The sequence below is a fragment of the Lacerta agilis genome, chromosome 14 (genome assembly GCF_009819535.1).
Source record: "Lacerta agilis isolate rLacAgi1 chromosome 14, rLacAgi1.pri, whole genome shotgun sequence".
Classification (NCBI taxonomy): domain Eukaryota; kingdom Metazoa; phylum Chordata; class Lepidosauria; order Squamata; family Lacertidae; genus Lacerta; species Lacerta agilis.
This window is the reverse complement of record NC_046325.1, coordinates 1,949,491-1,972,845: the sequence shown is the minus strand read 5'-3', so window position 1 is coordinate 1,972,845 and position 23,355 is coordinate 1,949,491. Positions and strand designations below refer to the sequence as shown.

The following is a 23,355-nucleotide window of genomic DNA, read 5'->3' as shown; positions in this document are numbered from 1 at the left end:
ATTACAGAGAACAGTTTCAATGATGCCTCTGTAGAATTGGAACAACACTTCCTGGGACAATTTAAATTTCCTTAGTTGACGCAGGAAATACAGCCTCCGGTGGACCTTTTTAATAATACTAGTAATGTTGCTTGACCAATTTAAGTTATAAGAAATTATAGAGCCCAGGAACTTAAAGGACTCTACTACTACAACCATGTTACCAAGAATGGAAAGTGGTGGCAGAACGGAAGAGTGCCTTCTGAAATCAATTACCATTTCTACTGTCTTTTGGGTATTTAGTACCAAATTATTTTTGGTGCACCACGAAACTATGCGCTGCCAAATTCACTCTCTCTCCCTCCATCCTCTTGACTCATAAGGTCCACAGTCCATCGGGGAAAAAAACCCTTCTCATAACGGCTGCGGAAGCAACTTCCTGGGTCTCTCCAGGTGTGTTTTGAACTGAGGATGCTGGGAATTGTAGTTCTAAACACCTGGAAGGCACCAGGTTGGGAGGGGGGGGAGAGGCTGAGTTAAGTGGTTCAGGGGTCCCGTTATTAAGGATCCAAGTGCCCTCCTTATTACGGCTATCAACCTTTAAGTGAATCACACTTCAGTTTCCATGTGGAAACACCCACTGATGGCCATAATCTCTGCAAGCGATAGAATGTGGCCAAATGGCGCAACTTTGGAGAGGGAAGTGAAAGGCTCCTGCGGGGAAGGAAAACCTTGGGCAGGACCTTGACGCCCCATTAACCAAGAAAGGTTTTTGTGTGTGTGTGTGTTTTAGGTGGGGGGGGGAGCAGAGCCCTGGAGGAATATCCTCCCTTCCCCTTTAAAAATAAATCTATTCCCCCCCCCCTTACCTGCCTGTATCATATCCGGATAACCAGCTTTATATATATTTTTTTCTTGTGAATGTCAACAGCCTAGGACAACCCTAGTTCGGTTTAGTTTTTATGCGTTCGCCTATTTGGGTTATAATGGATAAAATTCAATAAAAACACTCTTAAAACAAATTATCTGTTGCCAAAGGCTCAAGTCCAGGAAGGCGGCGAAGAAGACGACACGCAAACACACGCCCTGGCTGGGGAGGCAGAGAACGAGCCGCAGGGCCGGCTTTTTCCAGCCACCCAACCCCAAAAACACGTGTCTCTGCCCTTGCAAGAAATCCGGTTGCTGTGCACACACAGGGCAGCCGAGGAAGGGAAGCCCTTTTCTTTGTCCCGGGGAGGCAAGAGGCGCGGCGCCCCTCGGCTTCCCACGCACACACGTAACGTGAGAACGGTCGGCGACGCGGGTCCGGGTGGTGGGTCGACGCGTGTCAAGCCTGCCTGGCCTTTTTATGGGGAGGGGTGGGTGGGCTGCAGCTGCCTGCCTCCGCCTTCTTCTTCCTCCTCCTTTTCCTCGCCGGCCAGCTGAGGCTCCTCCCGGGCAGGATCTGAGCTCACGGCCGCGGTGGCGGCGGCGGATGCAATCGCATCCCGGCGGGCGGAGGAGGAGGAGGAGGAGGAGGAAGAAGACGAAGCCGGGCCGGGCCGGTCACATGAAGAGCCCGTGACCCGCCCGGCGCTGGAGCCGGGCCGGCTGAAGCTCCATGACGCCTCCCGGGGGGGATGCTGCAAAGGACGCGGCCAGGTCGGTGCGCGGCGGGGGCCCAGGACGCCTGGGTCCCTCCGGGGCGGGGCGGGGGGTTGCAAAGAAGGAAATGGGGGGCTCCACCCACCCCCGGGGGACGGAGCAGGACGCCTGGGTTCTTCGGGAGAGAGGGGGCGGGGAGGAGAAGGACTGGGAGGGAGCTGAGGCTGGCTCGGACTCCTGGGTCCCTGTGAGGATCGGGTCACCGTCTCATCATCATCATCAGCCCCCTTCGTTCCGCCCCTTGGGCTGATAAGGGGCCCCGCTGCGCCCCTTGGTTTGATGGGAAAATCTCTGCTCTCATGGTGGGGGGGGGGAGTTTAGGAGGAGGTCTCTCTCCGTTTTTTTGGGGGGGGGGTGTTTACAGATTATTACCCGGTTTTCCTCTCCTCCCTCATTTGAATTATTTAACCGGAGTTGGTTCAACGCCACTCTCCCCACCCCCCCTTAAAAAAAAAAAACTAACCCACTGTTATTATCACAATTTTATTATTACGCCGTGTGTTACAATTTTCATTGTTACGCTGCATAAATTGCATTCTTACTATTGGGATCTTTGGATAAAGGGCTGTGTATACCAATTGAACAAGTTATAACAACTTATTTTTGTCCTGGTTGTGCAACAATAGACACGCGGGCTCCTCTGAGCATGCACCAAATTCCTTATTCAAAGGTGGTGGAGGTCGGACTGTCAAGGGTCCTTCCCCTGCGATTCCTGCATTGCGGGGGGTTGGGTTGGGCTGGATGACCCTTGGGGGTCCCCGTCCGGCTCAACAACCACACTATGATTCTGTGCTCACCGCTGAATGGTCACAAAGAGGATCGACGAAGAGAGCTTGCTTCCATGCCAGCGGGTCGTGGGGCCCAGCAGTCCTGGCTCTCCCCAGCCCCACAAGGACCCTCCCTGTTCCAGCACCTACCCCCCTACCCCCTTTCCTTGAGGATCGGGCCTGTGTAGCCCAGGGGCAGAGTTCCTGCTTGGCATGCAGAGTTTACCTGTGGAACTCCCTTCCACAGGACGGAAGCAGGGGTGGCCGCTGACCTACATTGTTTTAAAATGGGGTTTGGCAAATTCACGGAGGAGCAGAGGGCTCTTGGCCACGGATCCATAGAATCTTAGGATTGTTGATTTAGGGTCACCTAGTCCAATCCCCCTGCAATGCAGGAAAGTTTTGCCCAACGCGGGACTCGAACCCATGTCCCTGAGATTATAAGAGTCTCATGCTGTACCGATTAATCCGTTCCATACTTTTGAAAACAACCCTTAAAACAGCAATGGAACATGAATTTTGCTTTCTAATGAGACCATAAAATGAAAGCAATAATCAGTGTACTGTGCTATAAAATAAACAAGGCAGTATTGTAGATGATAGAAATTGAAATTATTATTTTTTCCTTACCTGCACTGATGATAGTCATTGTTCACATTGGGGGGGGGGGCTTTTATCCATTTCCGCTGTCACACACAATCAATCAATCAATCAATCAATCAGTAGCTGAACTGGGTTCCGCACAGTCACAAAAACAAATTAACTGAAAAAGCCACAAAAACGCAAAATAAACAGCAAAAACAAAAGCGCCGCCAAACTTAATCCGTCCCGGAAGTCCATTTAACTTCTGAAATGTTCGGAAACCAAGGCGCAGCTTCTGATTGGTGCAGGCGCCCCGGAAACAATAGCCGGCAGCCGCGTCGGACGTTCAGCTTCCGAAAAACGTTTTAAAACCGGAACACTCACTTCTGGGTTTTCGGCGTTTGGGAACCAAGGTATCAAGGTAATGCACATCTGGTTGGCCACTGTGAGGAGAGGATGCTGGACTAAGATGGGCCATTGGCCTGATCCAGCAATTGGAGCTGATGGTTACATCTGCTGCAGCTAACATCTCTTTCTCTCCCCCCCCCATCCTTCCTGTTTTCTGCCCCCCTAGATAAACCGGGGAGCTTGCGGCCCCCCCAGGCCATGTCTACAGAGAGCTCCCCTCTTCTCAGTTACCGGCTCTTCCGGGTGTCGAGCGAGGGCGAGATGCCGGGGGGCGGCCAGGAAGAGGCCCCCCTGGTGGTGGGGGTGGCGGGGTCAGCCTCGGGGAGCTCCCACCACGACCCGGCCCGGCAGCTGTCGACGTTCTTCGGGGTCATCGTCCCCACGGTCCTCTCCATGTTCAGCATTGTGGTCTTCATGCGTGTGGGTGAGTCAGGGGGCTCTGGGTTCGGGAGGCGCCAAGGCAGCTGTCCTTCTCTGTACCACCCCCCCCTCTTTTTTAAAAAAACAACAACAACAACCCTGACCTTGATCTGTGTCTCCACGCAGGGTTTGTCATCGGCCACGCAGGATTCCTGCAGTCTCTCCTTATGTTGGTGGTGGCCTATCTCATCATTTCTTTGACCGTCCTGTCCGTCTGCGCCATCTCCACCAATGGGGCGGTCCAGGCAGGCGGGGCTTACTGTATCCTTTTTTTTTGGTTTGGGGGGCAATTTGACGCACTTTGGTTGATATTGGTTGGAGCAAGGGGGGAGAAAGCAAAAATTTCATCTATTAAACTATGGAACTCCCTGCCACAGGAGGCATCAATGGCCACCAACCTGGACAGCTTTAAAAGAGAATCGGGCGAATTCATGGAGGAGGAGAGGGGCTGTCGGTGGCTACTGACCGGGATTTCTCTATGCCAGGCATCCCCCAAACTTCGACCCTCCAGATGTTTTGAGACTACAGTTCCCATCATCCCTGACCAGTGGTCCTGTTAGCTAGGGATGATGGGAGTTATAGTCCCAAAACATCTGGAGGGCCGAGTTTGCCTATGCCTGCTCTCTGCTCTGCCTCCACTTGTCAGATGCTTCTGAATGCCAGTCGCTGGAAGCGGCAGCAGGGGAGATTTGCTCCTGTGTTCGAATCCTGCTCGCGGGTTTCCCATCGGGGAATCTGTGAGAACAGGATGCTGGACTAGAAGGGCCTGATCCCGCAAGGATTTAGAGAACTGGCAAGCTTTTTCCAAGCTCCCAAAGGAAGTGCATGTTGCTCTGAAACTCTTAGGACTACAATAAATGTCCTGTTCTTTCTGACACCCCCCCCCCCGCAAACTTGCTCCAACTTTGACCATCCCAAAAAGAGGCCCTTGAATTGTGGCAGAATGGAGTCGGCCCTTGCTAGTTCCTGCTCCATGCTGCCTGGTAATTGGAGGTAGACTTCCACCGGACATGGAGGCTCCACAGCTTTGCTCATCCTCCAGCAGTTTTGGAAGGTGGTGGTTTCTCAACTTCTCCTCTTCTGAAAATTTGCCTTAACTGACAACCCTCCTCCCCCCCCCCGCCGGCCGCTTTCAGTCATGATCAGTCGGACTCTGGGCCCCGAATTTGGCGGTAGCATTGGGCTCATGTTCTACCTGGCTAATGTCTGCGCTTGCGGCGTCTATGTCCTTGGGCTGGTGGAAGCCATTCTGGATGACTTCGGAGCAGGTGAGTGTCGAGAACAGGGAGGGGTGTTTTTATTTACGTCATGCAATTTATATTCTGCTTGATTGGCGGGGGAAAGAAACAACCTCAAAGCAGTTCACAAAAGAACAAAACCATGAGATTATCAGCTGCAATTCCTGCATCGCAGGGGGTTGGACTGGATGACCCTTGGGGGTCCCTTCCGACTCCACAGTCCGGTGAATCTGTGATTCCTTTTTTTAAAATATAATTTTTTATTAAGAAAGTTTTAAATCCCTACAAATTGTCAACAATACAATCAAATACATTTCCCCCCTTCCCCCCTCCAAGACTCCCTTAACTGTTTTGTTAGTTCATATTGTTTCTGCATGTTATACAGTTGTAAATATTATTATCCTGTTATTAAGATTCACGTTCTGCTAATAAAATTTGTGTATGTTCATTCAAATCCCGCCAGTGAGTCTAAGTCTCTCTGTTGTTGTTTTTTCAAATCATTTGTAAAAAGTCCCCATTCCTCCTTGAAGTCCCGATTGTCCTTTCCACGCAATTTATGTGCTAGTTTTGCCAGCGCCTCACAGTTCATTAATTTTTCTTGCCATTGTTCCTTTGTTGGTATTTCTTCCTTGGTTCTGTGATTCCTAACCCTCCCTGCCCCCCTTCCCCAACGCCTGCAGACGGATCCGACCCTCCCGGCGCAAAGGCTCTCCCGCAGGGCTACCTGTACAGCTTCCTCTACGGCTCGCTCGTCCTCCTTGTCTGCCTCCTCGTCTGCCTCGTGGGCTCCCACATCTACTCCCGGGCGGCCTTCTTCATCTTCCTAGCGGTCAACGCTGTCCTCATCACCATCTTCGCCAGCTTCTTCGCCGTGTCGCCCCGGGAGATCGCGGTCTCCCGGGACGCGAACCACAGCTTCAATGCCTCCTTCACCGGGTTCAACATCTCCACCCTCAGGGACAACATGTATGGTAAGGCTGCCGCGAGAGCAGAACTTCGCCAACCGAGCCAGAGAGCCAAAAGGGAACAAGTAGAAACACCTGCAAACTTTCTGAGTGACTGGGCAGGCAGAATGCCTTCCACAGGTGCCGAAAGGATAATAGTAATGATTAATAATAATAATAATAATTTATTGTTCCTACCCCACCCATCTGGCTGGGTTTCCCAAGCCACTCTGGGCAGCTACCAACAGAATATTAAAAACACGATAAAACATCAAACAGTAAAAACTTCCCCAAACATGGCTGCCTTCAGATGTCTTCTAAAAGTCAGATAGTTCTTTATCTCTTTGAAGTTGCGAGGGGTTCATATCAGTAAAGCCCCCGCATCCAGAAACCATAAATCACGGCCCGGTAGGCTTCTGTTTGCGCAGTTCGAAAATTCCTTTTGATTCAGCAGAGTTGCAGCCTTCCTGGAAGCTAAAACCTCCTGCAAAAAGCGTCTGGCGAAAACAGTCTGTAACGAACTCAAACGACTCCTGCTTTTATCAGCAAAGCAGTTTTATTACAGCAAAGCATAAATCACATTCCCGGAGAGAGAGCCGACATGGCTACCTCCGTGAAACAGCAACGGAGAACAACTGGGAAAAACAACAGTTCTAACACATACACAGAATAACAGAGCGTCACTTCCTGTGAGCCTGACACAGCTTGGAGCTGAGTGTAACCCTTTCAGCTCACTCACTCCTCACAATCTCCTGGACATCTGATGGGAGGACGCCACCACCGAGAAGGCCCTCTGCCTGTTTCCCTGTAATCTCACTTCTCGCAGGGAGGGAACCGCCAGAAGGCCCTCGGAGCTGGACCTCAGTGTCCGGGCTGAACGATGGGGGTGGAGACGCTCCTTCAGGAATACTGGGCCTTTGAGGCCGTTTGGGGCTTTGAAGGTCAGCACCAACACTTTGAATTGTGCTCGGAAACGTACCGGGAGCCAATGTAGGTTTTTCAGGACCAGTGTTATATGGTCTCCCAGTCCCCAGTCTAGCAGCCGCATTCTGGATTAATTGCAGTTTCTGAGTCACCTTCAAAGGTCGCCCCACGTAGAGCGCGTTGCAGTAGTCCAAGCGGGAGATAACCAGAGCGTGCGCCACTCTGGAGAGACAAGTAGGAAAGGAATACAGCAAAGGCGCCTGCCTGATATCAATGGATCTAGATCAAGGGAAGTAATAGTACCACTATATTCTGCTCTGGTCAGACCTCACCTGGAATGCTGTGTCCAGTTCTGGGCACCCCAGTTCAAGAAGGATACTGACAAGCTGGAACGTGTCCAGAGGAGGGCAACCAAAATGGTCCAAGGCCTGGAAATGATGCCTTATGAGGAACGGCTTAGGGAGCTGGGTATGTTTAGCCTGGAGAAGAGAAGGTTAAGGGGTGATATGATAGCCATGTTCAAAGATATAAAAGGATGTCATATAGAGGAGGGTGAAAGGTTGTTTTCTGCTGCTCCAGAGAAGCGGACACGGGGCAATGGATTCAAACTACAAGAAAGAAGATTCCACCTAAACATTAGGAAGAACTTCCTGACAGTAAGAGCTGTTGGACAGTGGAATTTGCTGCCAAGGAATGTGGTGGAGTCTCCTTCTTTGGAGGTCTTGAAGTGGAGGCTTGACAGCCGTCTGTCAGGAATGCTTTGATGGTGTTTTCTGCTTGGCAGGGGGTTGGACTGGATGGCCCTTGTGGTCTCTTCCAACTCTAGGATTCTAGGATTCTATGAATGGGCAGGGAGTTCCAAAGTGTCGGTGCTGCCTCACTAAACGCCCAGGTTCTTGCAGATGCGGTGAGGCCATTGTGTGGCGCAGGTGAAAGTGCCAATCTCACTGATTGAAGCAGTTGTGCGGGCGCATACATTGCGTGTGTGTGTGTGTCTCCCACGAACATGCTTCTCTCCCTCCGCAGCCATGTACTCCCGCGATTACACCACCAACAACATCATGTCCTTCGCCACCGTCTTCGCCGTCATGTTCAACGGCTGCACGGGGATCATGGCCGGGTCCAACATGTCAGGTGAGGTTTTCGGAGGGTGGGCCGGGGCGAGGGGGGCAGCAGGAGGTGGGTTTCGGGGGCGCATGCCCTCCTTTCTCGTGGCACCTGGGACCCTGTGCCCATTTTGCAGGGAGAGTCTATTTTTAAAACATAGTTTTGTTAATTTCCAATATATAACAATGACAAAAACAAGGGGGGGGGGTGGATGGAAAACCAAAATCCCAACTTGCCTGAAAGCAGCAGCTGTTCCCACCTCTCTCTTTTTTAAACCTAGGGGAACTCAAAAACGCCAGCAGCTCCATACCGAAAGGGACCATCATTGCCGTGGTCTACACTTTTGTCATCTATTTCCTCCTCTTCTTCATGACCAGCTTCACCTGCGAGAGGTGAGTGGCGGCTTATTTGCAAACCGGCTTCGGTGGGTTTCAACGGTCGAGCGGCGTATGGACTTTATGAAATGAAATAAAGCAAATAATTGTGTTGCTGGGGGCAGGCCCCATTAATACCCCTTTGCCCTTCCCCAAAAAATGACAACCCCCCTCCCTTTACACCTCACTGACCCCCCTCCCCTATCTTAGGGTTACTAGATGTCCCCGGGGACAGTCCCCAGATTTTGCAAATCTGTCCCCGGGAAACATGGCAGTGGCAGCTTCAGCAGCCCAGAGCCAGCCTGGTAGCGCAGTAGGCTCTGGCTGGCTCCGGGCTGCTGACTGCCACTGCCAAAGAGGAACCGGGGGTGTCAGGCCGTATGGATCCCCTGCCCCTTTCCCCCTTTGTTTTGACTGATGGGGGAAGCTCAGGAGTTGCGGGCGAGCGGGCGTTGCCCAGGAGGGGCGCAAGGCGAATGGTTTCTCTGTTGGGCAAGGTGCAAAGCCCTTCTTTCGCACCCTGTGACACATTAAATGCGCATTGTTTTTAAAAAACTGGGCGACGGCCCACCGCCCGCCCATGATCCCCGAGCCTCCCCCAATCTCCTCCTCCCTTCCCCCTTTGTTTTGACAGATCGTGGGTGGCTGGGGAGCTACGGGCAGACAGCCATTGCCCAGTTTTTTAAAAGCTCTGCGCATTTATGTTCCACAGGGTGCGAAAGAAACGCTTTGCACCTTTATACAATATGAATGTGTGCTTGGGCCCAGGGTCTTTTGCCTCACCATCCCCGCTACTGACCCCCTGTTGCTACTCAGCTTCAAAAAAGAAAAAGGAAAAAAGTGTCTCCGGATTCAGTGACGAAAATCTGGTAGCCATACCCTGACTCCCACACAGCCCCTCCCTCCCTTCCCCAAGCCCCACCCCTTTTTCAGGAGTGGGAGGGGCTTCACAGAGCGCTTTGCTAAGTGGCTGCGTGAAGGACCTCCCCTCCCTCCCCATTAAACAGCTCGCTTGGGCCAGCCTGAGGTTCCTCGCACTGCTGTTGGCAAGGCCTCGTGTCAACTGCACTGCGTGACGACACCCTGCGTTTCTATATACCGAATTTTTCGCTCCATAGGGCGCACTGGACCATAGGGCGCACCTCATTTTTAGAGGAGGAAACAAGAATATATATATATTTTTCTGGTTTTCCTCCCCTAAAAGCCCTGGTTTTTTTTTTTTTTTTGAGGATCAGATAAAGTTTTGCAGCTTTTTTGCAAATGGGGAAAAGCAAAGCTCCTTTTGCAAAGGGGGAAAAGCAAAGAGGAAAAGCCCCGTTTTTATGGGGTTCAACTCACATTTCTGCAGCTTCTAAAGGAAAGGGAGCCTTTTCTACAGTTTCCTGCAGACAGATAATCTAATCAGCCAGTCCCATGTCGCTGGGGAAACAAACAACCTCCCTCTGCAGCACATTCAGCAATGGAGGCCGGGGCTGAAAGGGAGCCAGGACTCTTATCTCTCTCCCGATCTCTTGCTGATCAGCTGCTGAGCGGGGGTCCTTTCAACACCCCTTTTATCTTTGTAAAATAAAAAGCATGATCTGCTTTTGGCCCCTGGGCAATTCAGCTCCAGGGACCACCATTCGCTCCGTAAGACGCACAGATATTTCCCCTTAATTTTTAGGAGGGAAAAAGGTGCGTCTTATGGAGCGAAAAATACGGTATATAGGAAGAAATTCCTGGCCTGACTGCACTGCCGGCCAATTAGGTTTCAAAGTGCTGGTTTTGACCTATAAAGCCTTAAACGGCTCAGGACCGCAAGACCTCAAGGACCGCCTCTCCCCATATGAACCGACCCGGACCCTGACATCATCTTCTGAGGACATCCTTCGTGTGCCTCCCCCATGAGGGGTCCGGGGGGGTGGCAACAATAGAAAGGGCCTTTTCTGTGGTGGCTCCCTGTTTGTGGAATGCTCTCCCTGGGGAGGTTTGGCTAGCAGCTTCATTATAGATCTTTAGGTAGCAAGAGGCAGAAATGTTCCCCTTCAGCCAGGCCTTGGGCTGATTCATATTCAATGACCTTTTAAATGTGTTTGTGGGAGGGCGGGATATCGTTTTGTTTGTGTTTTATTGTGAATTTTGCATTCTCATTTTTTTTTATGTCGTGAACTGCACTGTGATTTTCAGATGAAGGGTGCTTTACGAATATAACAAATAATTATTAATAATAAATAATCAGTTTAAAACCAACCGTTTAAAACATTTTTTTTTAGATTTCGTCAACGATAAGCTGAACACCACATTGAAACTTCTAGACTGGCTTCCCTGAAGCGAAATGTTTTTAGCAGGCGCCAAAAATAGAATACAGCGAAGGCGCTTGCCCTGGTGTCAATAGGCAGGGAGTTCCAAAGTCTAGGTGAAAGTTTGATTTCTTAGAAAATGCAGATGGGCATTGTGTGGCAGTTGTAACGGCGGCGACAGTTCTGCTCTTGTGTTCTTACGGATTGGACTACCCCGCAGGGCTCTGCTGAAGGGGGACTACGGCTTCTTCCGGGCTATCAATGTGTGGCCCCCCTTTGTGTTGATCGGCATCTACTCCGCCTCGCTCTCGGCATCGATGAGCAACCTCATCGGCGCGTCGCGGATCCTCCACGCCCTGGCAAAGGACGACCTGTTTGGTGAGTCCTTCCCCTCCAGAAAAAAAACCCTTTACTTTAGTGTAGGGGGAACCCACAGCTCTCTGGGTGCCGCTGCGCTACAACTCCCACCGGGCGCTACAACTCCCGCCGACATCCCTGCCCATTGGCCATGGTGTCTGAGGGGAGTTGGGCATCCAGAAACATCTGGAGAAGACCCACAGGCTCGCCTCCCCAAGCCCGCCTTCCCTCTCCGAAGACCCCATTGTTGCCTTTTCACGACAGGAATCGTCCTGGCTCCGGCGAAGATTGTTTCCAAAGGGGGCAACCCGTGGGTGGCCGTCCTCTACACCTGGGCGCTCGTGCAGGTACGTTCTCTCCTCCTCCTCTTTCCCCTTCCACCCTGTGCCACTCAGGGGAACCCCAGAGCCGCTCTCTCCCGGCCAACTTCGGAAAATGAGAAAACAGGAAGGGCCTAGATGCAATTTCATAGAATCGTAGAGCTGGGAGGGGCCCCGAGGCTCATCTAGTCCAGCCCCCCTGCAATGCAGGAGTCTGCAGCTATTCAGATATAGAGTGAGGTGGTGGGGGGCCTTTGAGCAAGGGATTTAAAATACATATATATATACCCTGGAGCCCTCCAGGTGCTGTGGCCTACCATCAGCTGCTGTTGGGAGTTGTAGTCCAAAGCAACTGAATAATAATAAATAAATAAATAAATAAATAAATAAATAAATAAATAAATAAATAAATAAATAAATAAAAATTTATACCTCACCCATCTGGCTGCTTTTCCCCAGCCGCTCTGGGCGGCTCCCAACAGAATATTAAAAACGTGATCAAACTTTAAGACTTCGCTAAACATGGGTGGCTGCAGGTTAGATGAAGACTGGCATGATAGCATCCTTTTCATCCTGCTGCCTTTTGCCGACTCACAGTTGTAAGGGCATAAGAGACCTGCGGGTACAGGGCAGTATACAAAATTAATATAATAATAATAATAATAATAATAATAATAATAATAATAATAATAATAATAATAATAATAATAATAGTGATAACAGCCTTCTGGGTCAGGCCAGTGGCCCACCTAGTCCAGCGACCTGTTCAGATGCCCCAGGACTCTCAGCAAACAGTAAAATAATCAGTTGATCCCGAGGACCCGGTGGACCCCAATAAGGGATGTAGGCCGCTGAGCCAGGACAGGGTTTCCCTGCCCCATAGCCGGAGCCTCCCCGGTCCCTTGGCCGCCCTGACTCTCTTTCCCGCTCGGTGTCCCTCCGCAGCTGGTCCTCTTTGTCGGGAAGCTCAACACCATCGCCAGCATCGTCACCGTCTTCTACCTCGTGGCCTACGCCGCCGTGGACCTGGCCTGCTTGGCGCTGGAGTGGGCCTCTGCGCCGAATTTCCGGTGGGTGTGGTTTCCCGGGAAGGGGGTGGAGCCAGGCCGCTTTGGGGAGAGGGGAGGGGAGAGCCAGCAAGTCGTCCTTTTTTGACGGTTGCGCTGCTCTGAAGCCGCAGTCGAAACCTGAGTTGGGGGTCCTGCTTCTGCCTGAGAGACGCATTCCCTTTTTTTGTGGGGGGAGGGATATTCTGGTGGTGGGAGGGGCCAGGGGGCGGGGCAATGGGCGTGCATTTTAATCTAACAGACGTGCTTGCACACTCGTCCCTGTTCCGGCAAGCAAGAGGTGTTATTGCAGTTCAAGGCCAGGTGTGCAAAGCAGGACCAGAGAGGGGTGTGGCCTGTGCAGGGTGGGTGTGGCTGAGGAAGAGGAGTGGCCTAGGTACAGAAGGGTGTGGCCTGGGTGGAGAAGGTGTGGCTGAGAAAGGGGTGTGGCCTGTGCTGAAAGGGGTGTGGTTGAGGGAGAGGAGTGGCTTAGGTGGAGAGGGGTGTGGCCGGAGCAGATAGAGGTATGGCTTGGGTGTGGCTGAGTAAACAGTGGAGATGGGTGTGGTTTAGGTAGAGATGGGTGTGGCCTGGGTGGAGAAGATGTGGCTGGAAAGGGGTGTGACTGGAAAGGGGTGTGGCCTGTGCTGAAAGGGGTGTGGCTGAGGGAGAGGAGTGGCCTAGGTACAGAAGGGTGTGGCCTGGGTGGAAAAGGTGTGGCTGGAAAGGGGTGTGGCTGAGAAAGGGGTGTGGCCTGTACTGAAAGGATTGTGGTTCAGGGAGAGGAGTGGCCTAGGTGGAGAGGGGTGTGGCTGAGGAAGAGGCGTGGCTAGGGTAAAGAGGATATCACTGAGGAGAGTCCTGAGGGCCAGGTGGGGAGATGTGGGGGGCCACATTTGAGGGCTCCCATCCTCGGTGTCAGGCTCTGTACTGAGCGCACCCCCTCCCTCCCTGCCTCCCCACCTTTTTCTTCTCCCCTCCCTCAGCCCCACCTTCCAGGTGTTTTCGTGGCACACCTGCTTCCTGGGCATCGTCTCCTGCCTGGTGATGATGTTCCTCATCAGTCCAGCCGGCGCCTCTGGCAGCCTGGGGCTCATGCTGTTGCTGCTGGGCTTCATCCACTTGCGCTCTGCGGCCTCCTCCTGGGGCTACATCAGCCAGGCCCTCATCTTCCACCAGGTACCTTCCTTACACCTGCATGCGTGTGTCCCTGGAGGGGAGCCCCAGGCCTTCTCAGACATCCTTGAGGGACAGTCTAAACTCCCAGCACATGTTGCTGCCTCTAGCCCATAATTTTTGCAGAGATTTTGCTCTGTCACCTGTTACCTGGCTCAGTTTCCTTGTTCTTAAAACCTGATATGCCATCATGGACCTTCTGTGGTGGTGTTGCATAGTGGTCAGAGTTTCAGACTAGGATCTGGGAGAGACCAGGGTTCAAATCCTCCTCCCCACTCAGCCATGAAGCTCACTGGGCGTGACCTGGGAGGCCAGTCACTCAGTCTAGCCCACCTCACAGGGTTGTTGTGAGGAGAAAATCGGGGTGTGGGGGGGACTTAGCATGCCACCTTGAGCTCCTTGGAGATAGAAATAAATAAATGCAGGGGCAGAGGGAGCTGGCTTGCACTGAGCCAGAACACAGGCCCACCTCCTTCAGTGCTGTCTGCACAAACTGGCAGCAGCGGCTCTGTGAGTCTTGGGCACGGGCCCCTCCTGATCCTCACTTGGAGATGCTGGGGGTTGAACCCGAGACCTCCTGGAGGGAGCAGTGGCAAGTGTGGCCACATTCGCCTTGTGCACCTAAAGCACTAAGGCACTGGTTTAAACTGTCATGGCTTCCCCCAAAGGATTCTGGGAGCTGAGATTTCTGAGGAGACCCTTTTATTCCCCTCACAGACAGCACTATGGTGCCCCTTTGAACAATCATGGCTTCCCCCAAAGGATTCTGGGAGCTCTGCTTCGTTAAGCGTGCTGAGGGTTGTGAGGAGAGTCCCCTCACCTCTTTATTCCCCTCGCAGAACTACAATTCCCAGAGTTCATTGGGGGAGACAGATTGGTGGTTAAGCTGCTCTGTTGGGAGGTCAGGGAGCTGTCCTGCCAACGTGACGGCTACCCCTCCACCTTCTCACGTTTCCGCTTTTCCGCCCGCCTCCGAAACAGGTCCGGAAGTATCTGCTCCTCCTCGACATCCGGAAAGACCACGTCAAATTCTGGCGGCCCCAGATCCTCCTCATGGTGGCCAACCCCCGGGGCAGCTCCCAGCTCATGAAGTTCATCAACCACCTCAAGAAAGGCGGCCTGTTTGTCCTGGGGCACGTGGAGATCGGGGACCTTGGTGAGAGGGACACCCGGGGAGGAACCGGAGGGCAGGGGGCAGGCGTCCAGGCCGCTTGCCAAACCAACGGCAAGGAAAGGCCGGTCCTCATGCCGTTCCTGCAGCGCTGCGGTTCTGTGAATCCAGCCCCCAGTTGCCCTACAGGCAGAGAGCCTCAGTGGCACGCTAGGGATTGTAGAATTGTAGAGTTATAATAATAATGATATTTAAAAATACAACAAAACATCAGACATTAAAAAAAATTCCCTAAACAGGGCTGCCTTCAGGTGTCTTCTAAAAGTCAGATAGCTGTTTATTTCCTTGACATCTGATGGGAGGGCGTTCCACAGGGCGGGCGCCACCACCAAGAAGGCCCTCTGCCTGGTTCCCTGTAACCTTGCTTCTCGCAGGGAGGGAACCGCCAGAAGGCCCTCAGAGCTGGACTTCAGTGTCTGGGCTAAACGATGGGGGTGGAGACGCCCCTTCAGGGATACTGGGCCTTTGAGGCCGTTTAGGGCTTTAAAGGTCAGCACCAATACTTTGAATTGTGCTCAGAAACATAGAGAGCCAGTGTGGTGTAGTGGTTAAGAGCGGTAGACTCGTAATCTGGGGGACCGGGTTCGTGTCTCCACTCCTCCACATGCAGCTGCTGGGTGACCTTGGGCTAGTCACACTTCTCTGAAGTCTCTCAGCCCCACTCACCTCACAGAGTGTTTGTTGTGGGGGGAGGAAGGGAAAGGAGATTGTGAGCCGCTTTGAGACTCCTTCGGGTAGTGAAAAGCGGGATATCAAATCCAAACTCCTCAAACTCCTCCTCCTCCTCTACTGGGAACCAATGTAGGTCTTTCAGGACCGGTGTTATGTGGTCTCCCAGTCCACAGTCCGGCTGCCACATTCTGGATTAGTTGCAGTTTCCGGGTCACCTTCAAAGGTAGCCCCACGCAGAGCGCGTTGCAGTAGTCCAAGCGGGAGATAACCAGAGCATACGCCACTCTGGTGAGACAGTCTGCGGGCAGGGAGGGTCTCATCCTGCGTACCAGATGGAGCTGGTAGACAGCTGCCCTGGACACAGAGTTGACCTGCGCCTCCATGGACAGCTGTGAGTCCAAAATGACTCCCAGGCTGCGCACCTGGTCCTTCAGGGGCACAGTTACCCCATTCAGGACCAGGGAGTCTGCCACACCTTGCCGCCCCCTGTCCCACAAAAACAGTACTGCTGTCTTGTCCGGATTCAACCTCAATCTGTTAGCCGCCATCCATCCTCCAGACGCCTCCAGCTCACACCGCCAAGGGTCATCCAGTCCAACAATGAAGGTGACTCGAACAGGGGGGTGCAAAACGCCCACCGAAGGCATTCCCCAGTTCAAGCACCGAGTGTTGCTGGAGCAGCCATCAGCACATGCTCAGAGGCACTCCCCTCTTCCGCATGATAGCTTCCTGTGCCTTAGACCTGAGTCTTAGTGTAGGGGGACAAAAAACTCCAGCATGGCTGGTCCTGGTACAGGGGTGTTTGCTCAGTTGTGGCCTCTTAGTGGCTCCTAGCTTAGTGACTCTGCTCTGCCTGGAGGAGTCGATTCTTCTGAATGCCAGTTGCTGGAAAACGCAGGAGAGGAGAGTGTAGCTCTTGGGTTCAGATCCTTCTTGCGGGGTTCCCTTTTGGGGGCACATGGCTGGCTACTGTGAGAACAGGGTGCTGGGCGAAATGGGCCATTGGCCTGATCCAGCAGGCCCCCTATCCCTTTGGCCCCTAATAATTCTCGTTCGTGGATGTAGTGGGGGGGGGGGTCCTCCTCGCCTTGCTGCCTCCAACGGGCTCCGTTCTCTCCTCTTCTATCCCGCTCCTGTTGGTAACTTCCCGCCTGCCTTTTGTGGTTTCCCCTCTGCAGACACGATGCCCTCCGACCCCATCCAAGCTCACTACAACTTCTGGCTGAGCCTGGTGGACAAGCTGAGCATCAAGGCGTTTGTGGACCTCACCCTCTCGCCTTCGGTCCGCCAAGGGACTCAGCACCTTCTCCGGATCACCGGCTTGGGTGAGGAAGGGAGGGGGCACAGAGAGAGAGAGAGAGAGAGAGAGAGAGAGAGAGAGAGAGAGAGAGAGAGACCTGGTCATCTAGTCCAGTGTTTTTCAACCTTTTTTGGGCAAGGGCACACTTGTTTTATGAAAAAAATCACGAGGCACACCACCATTAGAAAATGTTAAAAAATTTAACTCTGTGCCTATATTGACTATATATAAAGTAATTCTCTTGAATAGGAATCAAATAAACACAATTTTTCCCACGGCACACCAGGCAACATCTCGCGGCACACTAGTGTGCCGCGGAACAGTGGTTGAAAAACACTGATCTAGTCCACTCACCTGCAGAACCACATAATAATAATAATAATAATAATAATAATAATAATAATAATAATAATCCCACCCATCTGGCTTGGTTTCCCCAGCCACTCTGGGCGGCTCCCAACAGAACACTAAAACCAGAATAAAACTTCAAACATTTAAAAACTTCCCTAAACAGGGCTGCCTTCAGATGTCTTTCTAAAAGTCAGGTAGCTGTTTATTTCCTTGACATCTGGTGGGAGGGGTGTTCCACAGTGCGGGCGCCACCACCGAGAAGGCCCTCTGCCTGGTTCCCTGCAACCTCGCTTCTCGCAGGGAGGGAACCGGCAGAAGGCCTTCGGAGCTGGACCTCAGTGTCCGGGCTGAACAATGGGGATGGAGACGCTCATCTATCTATCTATCTATCTATCTATCTATCTATCTATCTATCTATCTATCTGATTTAGAGCATTTGTAGTTCACACTTCAGCCACAAAAGGCCTTCCAGAGGAGACTTACCTGCAGTGAATCAAAACAAGGCAGTCCCTGTCCTCGCGGGCTTACAATCCCAAGAGCTGTGGGTGTTGTGTTGGCCTCACCCTGTCCCAGTCCAACACTCTTAACTGCTGCATCTCACTGGATCTCTGTTGTTGGGTATGGCAGATGGCGAGAGCAGCTGCTGCTGCTGTTGCTGCTGAGCTCAGCTCCCGCTTGCAGTCTCCCCAGAAGAGGCATCTTTTTGGACACCCTGAGAACAGGAGGGTGGGCTGGATAGGACCCCTTTGAGCTGATCCAGCAGCCGGGCTCTCCTTAGATTCTCATATAAGGCACCCCCACCCCCGTACTTGCTACAAACCAGCATTATTATTGTTAATACGTTATTTATTACCAGCAAGTCCCAGGGCAGATTACAACTATTTAAAAATTCAGAATTAAAAATAGTTTGAAAGAACATTAAGCTGCATGGATCCTTTCAATCCCAGCTGGTTCTAATAAGAACTCCCAACTTCTAGGAACTGGTGCCTACGCTTGCATTTTTCCTTCTCCCCCCACATCCCTTTTCCCTTACGTGTTATGTCTTTTTGGGACGGGTTGACTGCTGACCTATGTAAGTCACGATGGCTGTGCTCCTCCACCTCCACAGTCAGAGGCAGCGATCCTTCTGAATACCGGTTGCTGGAAACTTCAGGAAGGGAGAAAGCGCTCTTGTGCTCGAATCCAGCTTGCGGGTTTCCCGTAACGCACAGCTGGTTGTCCACTCTGACAGCAGGAAGCTGGGCCAGTTGGGCCATTGGCTTGACCCAACCGGCTCTCCTTATATTTTCATATTTGGAAGAATTCCCAATGCCCCCAGAAGGAGAGGGAGAAAACTCCCTAGTCCCATACAAGGATCTGCGTACTTAGAGGCACCCCCAAAATACACCCTTCACTCTCTTAATAATAATAATAATAATAATAATAATAATAATAAATAATTTATTATTTGTACCCCGCCCATCTGGCTGGGTCTCCCCAGCCACTCTGGGCGGCTTCCACCAAACATTAAAATACATTTAAAATATCAGTTAAAAAACTTCCCTAAACAGGGCTGCCTTCAGGTATTTTCTGAATGTCAGGTAGTTGTTTATTCCCTTGACTTCTGATGGGAGGGCGTTCCACAGGGCGGGCGCCACTACCGAGAAGGCCCTCTGCCTGGTTCCCTGTAGTTTTGCTTCTCGCAGTGAGGGAACCGACAGAAGGCCCTCGGCGCTGGACCTCAGTGTCCGGGCAGAACGATGGGGTTGGAGACGCTCCTTCAGGTATACAGGACCGAGGCTGTTTAGGGCTTTAAAGGTCAGCACCAACACTTTGAATTGTACTCGGAAACATACTGGGAGCCAATGTAGCTCTCTCAGGACCGGTGTTATATAGTCCTGGCGGCCACTCCCAGTCACCAGTCTGGCTGCTGCATTCTGGATTAATTCCAGTTTCCGGGTCACCTTCAAAGGTAGCCCCACATAGAGCGCATTGCAGTAGTCCAGGCGGGAGATAACCAGAGCATGTACCACTCTGGCGAGTGGTATCTTTCTCCCTCCATCTTTGAACCTGGCGAGGTGTCCTGTCTCCCAAGCCCACCAAACTGACTTCAACTTTGCTTGCGTGTGTTTGCATTTTCCCTCCCCAGGAGGAATGAAACCCAACACGCTGGTCCTCGGCTTCTACGACGACTGCGTCCCGGAGGATTACTTCCTGCAAGACCCGGCCTTCAGCCAAGCGCGGGAGAACGACGAGTTCGGCGTAGACCTGCCGGCCCTCCAGGCCCACTTCCCGCCGGTGAGGGAGGCGGAGAGCCAGCGGGCCTTGCGACCCTCCGAGTACGTGGCCATCATTTCCGACGCGGTCAAGATGCAGAAGAACGTCTGCCTGGCGCGCTACTTCCACCTGCTGGAGAAGGACCTGCCGCCCTCGTCTTCGTCGGCCTCTTCCAAGCGGCGCTTCGAGGGCCGCTACATCGACGTGTGGCCCCTCAACCTCCTGCGCCCCAACTCGCCCACCTACGTGGACATCTGCAGCCTCTTCCTCCTGCAGATGGCCTGCATCCTCACCATGGTCAGCTCCTGGAAGGGCGCCAGGCTCCGCATCTTCCTCTGCGTGGAGTCGGGAGACGTGGGCTGGGTCAGCAAGGAGGAGAAGCTGAGGGAGCTCTTGACCAAGCTGCGGATCAAGGCCACCATCAAGATCGTCACGTGGGACCAGGTGGTGGCCCTCCACGGCCACCCCCAGCATCACGCCGCGGGGCCTCGGGGGGACCCCGAGAGGCCGGACCCTCCCTCCGAGGCCGGAGGCTGCCCCGAGAAACCGGCGAGAGAGACCTACCTGAACGCCGCCACCTTCCAGGTGACCGACGAGTATTTGGCCTCCGTCAACGACCTGCTCTTGAAGCAAGGGGGCCAGACGGCCGTGCGCTTCCTCTACCTCCCGCGCCCCCCGGCCGACACCTCGCAGTACGAGCGCTACCTGGAGCAGCTGGAGATCCTGACCACGGGCCTGGGGCCCACTCTGCTCATCCACGGCCTGACGCCCGTCACCTGTACGGAGCTCTGAGGAGGACCTGGGACTCGGCGGGGGCAGAGGGGTGGCAGTTCTCGGTGGTTTTGTTTTTGTTTTGTTTTTTACAAAAGAAATAAGGTGCCTTGTCTCTCGAGTGAAGTGAGTGGTGAGGAAATTTGCCCCGGTGGTTTTCGAGAGGTGCCTTTGGGAAAGGGCAGAGGGGGCCTTGCAAAGTCCCGGCTGGATTTTGGGAGTCTTCAGCAAAGGCCCGGCAAGCTTGAAGGGGGCGAAGAGAGAGGTTGGGCAGGGGGCGGCTTCTTTTTTATGTTTTTAAGGAGAGGGGCTCCCCCTTCGCACACACGGTTCGGGAATGCCTTCATAGCCGCAACATGTAGCAGAGGCCTTGGACCGTGAGAATCTGTTAGACAGGGCAGTCCTTGCACGCATACAGTATATTTCCCTTGCAACCTGTCCTTTGCAATGCCGCTCCATCAGGATTCGTACGAGACGCACAGACCAGTTTGCCCTTCTGCCTGCCACGGATTCTTCTCCCACGCAAACACCTCCTCAGGGAAAAGGAAGGCAGTGCCCCCAACACTAGCAGCAGGGTGGCCTTTCTGCTGCTGGGCTCGTAAGATTTGCTCCTTCAGTTTGTAGCCTGAAGGCAATGCCCCTACAGCCTTACTCCTGAAATTAGAAACGGTGGATTGGGCCTGCCCCCCCAGTCCACTTGTTCAGCACATGCTACCTTGACTCTAGGGCCACATTCGCACCGTCCATTTAAACCGCGGTGATGTCACTTTAAACAGGTATGGCTTCCCCAGAAGAATCCTGGGAGCTGCAGTTTATTAAGGGGGCTTAGAGTTCTCGGGAAACCCCCCATTACACACACAAACACACAGACGAGCTTCAGTTTTAACAATCGGTCCCTCTTCCCAGGGAACTCTGGGAGTTTTAGCCCTGGGAGGAGAGGGGGATCAACAACTCTCAGCACCCTTTAAAAAACCAAACTACATCTCCCAGAGTTCTTTGGGGGAACCCATAACGTTTAAAGTGGTCTTTTAGTACTTTTAACCGCATGGTGCGAATGTGGCCCGAGACCCGAACGCAGAAATTACTTGACACCTTTCCGACTTCCACAAGGCATCTTTTGTATGTGTGGGTATGTATGTGTGTTAAGGGGTCTCTTTAGGACCCTGGGTCAACCCCGCGACCCAGGCTGCTGGCAGGGTATCCCCTGATATCGTTTTAGAGGCCGTGTCCCTTTAAGGACGAAGGTGAAAGTTCTTCCTTACACACCTTGAGGACGCTTCCTGCATTCCACTCCCTTTGATCAGCTGCCATATTGCTTTGTTTGCCAACCCCCCCGCCCAATTTTTAAAGTCATTCCTCACCTCCCCCCAACCTGGCACCCGCCCCCTGAATATTTTGGAGTATATCTCCAGCCAGGAGCTGTGTTCCAAAACTTCTGGAAGATGCTGTAAGTTGGGGAAAGCTTTCGGCTGTGTTGAGTGGAAGACGAACTTCATTCATTACATTCCCCAGTCGGGGGGGGGGGGTGTCCGTCTCCCCCATTAACCCAGCTAACCATAGAGAACAGGCTATTTTTAAAAGTGAGTTGTTCCTAAATCAGGACTCCCCAAATATTTCCTAACACCCTCGTTGCCCCCAAAGGTGCTTCTGCTAATTGTTTACCGGCCGACTTAAATGTTTTATTTTTTTCGTGCCTCTTTAGCTGGACAGCAACTGGGGTGGGGTTGGGGGTGTTTTGTGGTCCCCCTTTTGGGGGCTAAATGTGTGCTTTTGGGTACTAACACTAACAGGGCTTGAGGGGGGGAGAGGAGAATTGGGGTGATTTCTACTTTTTAGTGACCGCTGCAATAAAAGTGAAAGTGCAAGAACAGATGGCGTGTTGTTGTGTCTGGGTTTTTTGGGGGAGGGGGGAGGTCTTTGGGAACGCCTCTTCTCCAAACTGGGTCTGAACTGGGGGTAATGGACCAGGAGCAAGACTTTGGGGTCGCAACAGATGGTTTGATGATGTCGACCCAGAGTGTGGCGGCTGTGAAAAATTCAAACTCCATGCTAGGGGTTGCTAGGAAGAAAGGGAGTGAAAATAAATCTGCTGATACCATAGTGCCATTATAGAAATCTAGTGTGTGGCTGCATTTGGAGTCCTGTGGTCGCCTCACCTCAAAAAGGATATTGTAGGGTTGGGAAAAGTTCGGAAAAGGACCACCAGAATGATCAAAAGGATGGAGCAGCTCCCCTAAGAAGAAAGATTGCAGTGTTTGGGCTTTTCGGTTTAGAGAAAAGGCGAGGAAGAGATGGCATTATAGAAATTTATGAAATCATGCATGACATGGAGAAAGAGGAGACAGAGAAACCTTTTCCACCCTCTGATCCTTTTCACTTCTTTTTTTTCACTTCCATGCCAACTTGCATTATAAAAATAACATGGATCAAACCTGGCCCCGTCCCTTCACAAAGAGTATTTCAGGGTTCCAATTATCACTGAGTTGTAGAGTTGGAAGGGAACACCAAGGGTCATCTAGTCCAACTCCTGATAGTTTCTTCAAAACGCAATATATTATACAAACAGGATGGAGAATCTTAACATGTAAGCAAATGACACCATTAATTAGATTTACGCTGCATTTTTTCCTTAATTTATTTAAGATGGACAAATCTTTATAATACAAGGATAAGGGATTTGCAGGGCAGAATTATTATTTTTTAAATCGTGTTTTCCACATGAAATGAATCAAGAGTTGAATTAGAGATATGAGGACTTCTCTCTTAGTTGCCACCTTTTCTGTTGTTGTTGTTGTTTGTTTGTTTGTTTGTTTGTTGTTTGGATATAATGAAATCTTGGGTTTCTCCATTGCTTCTCTAAAGAGAACGAGGAAGCCAATGGGTTCCCGCCTTCTGGCACTTCAATGGCGCCTCTACCCTTTTCCTATCTCGTGGGTGCAACGCACAGAGGGTGTTTCATCATGGAGATGCCAACGCCTAGAGCGACACTCACCCATCCAATGAGCAAAGAGCAACCGGGCCAATGGGAGCTTACCGCTTACCCCCCCCCCCCATGGCCAATTACGTGTTGGTTTCGGAATTTCAAGCTTTTCTATAGGAAGGGTGGTATTAAAATTTAAATATCATTTCCACCGCCCCCTTTCCTTTGGGGGAGTTAGCCGGAAGTTTACATTTACCTCACTTCCGGATTCCCGCCGAACTCCGCCGCCATATTACTGCGGAAGAGCGTCCGGAATTTCCCCTTAACCTTACCTAAGATGGCCGCCACG

General features: G+C 52.1%; 1 protein-coding gene across 1 annotated transcript; it reads left to right on the top strand.

Moving 5' to 3' along the window:
- The first annotated feature begins 1,496 nt into the window (after positions 1 to 1,496).
- Positions 1,497 to 20,231, top strand: SLC12A9 (solute carrier family 12 member 9). The gene is made up of 14 exons (XM_033169594.1): positions 1,497 to 1,620; positions 3,547 to 3,804; positions 3,927 to 4,061; positions 4,937 to 5,068; positions 5,719 to 6,009; positions 7,933 to 8,040; positions 8,294 to 8,405; positions 10,887 to 11,044; positions 11,288 to 11,370; positions 12,289 to 12,413; positions 13,376 to 13,568; positions 14,547 to 14,721; positions 16,587 to 16,733; positions 19,188 to 20,231. Exons 1-14 carry the CDS (start codon positions 1,599 to 1,601, stop codon positions 20,105 to 20,107), a joined length of 2,859 nt encoding a protein of 952 aa, XP_033025485.1. The 5' UTR covers positions 1,497 to 1,598; the 3' UTR covers positions 20,108 to 20,231.
- The last annotated feature ends 3,124 nt before the right edge of the window (positions 20,232 to 23,355 follow it).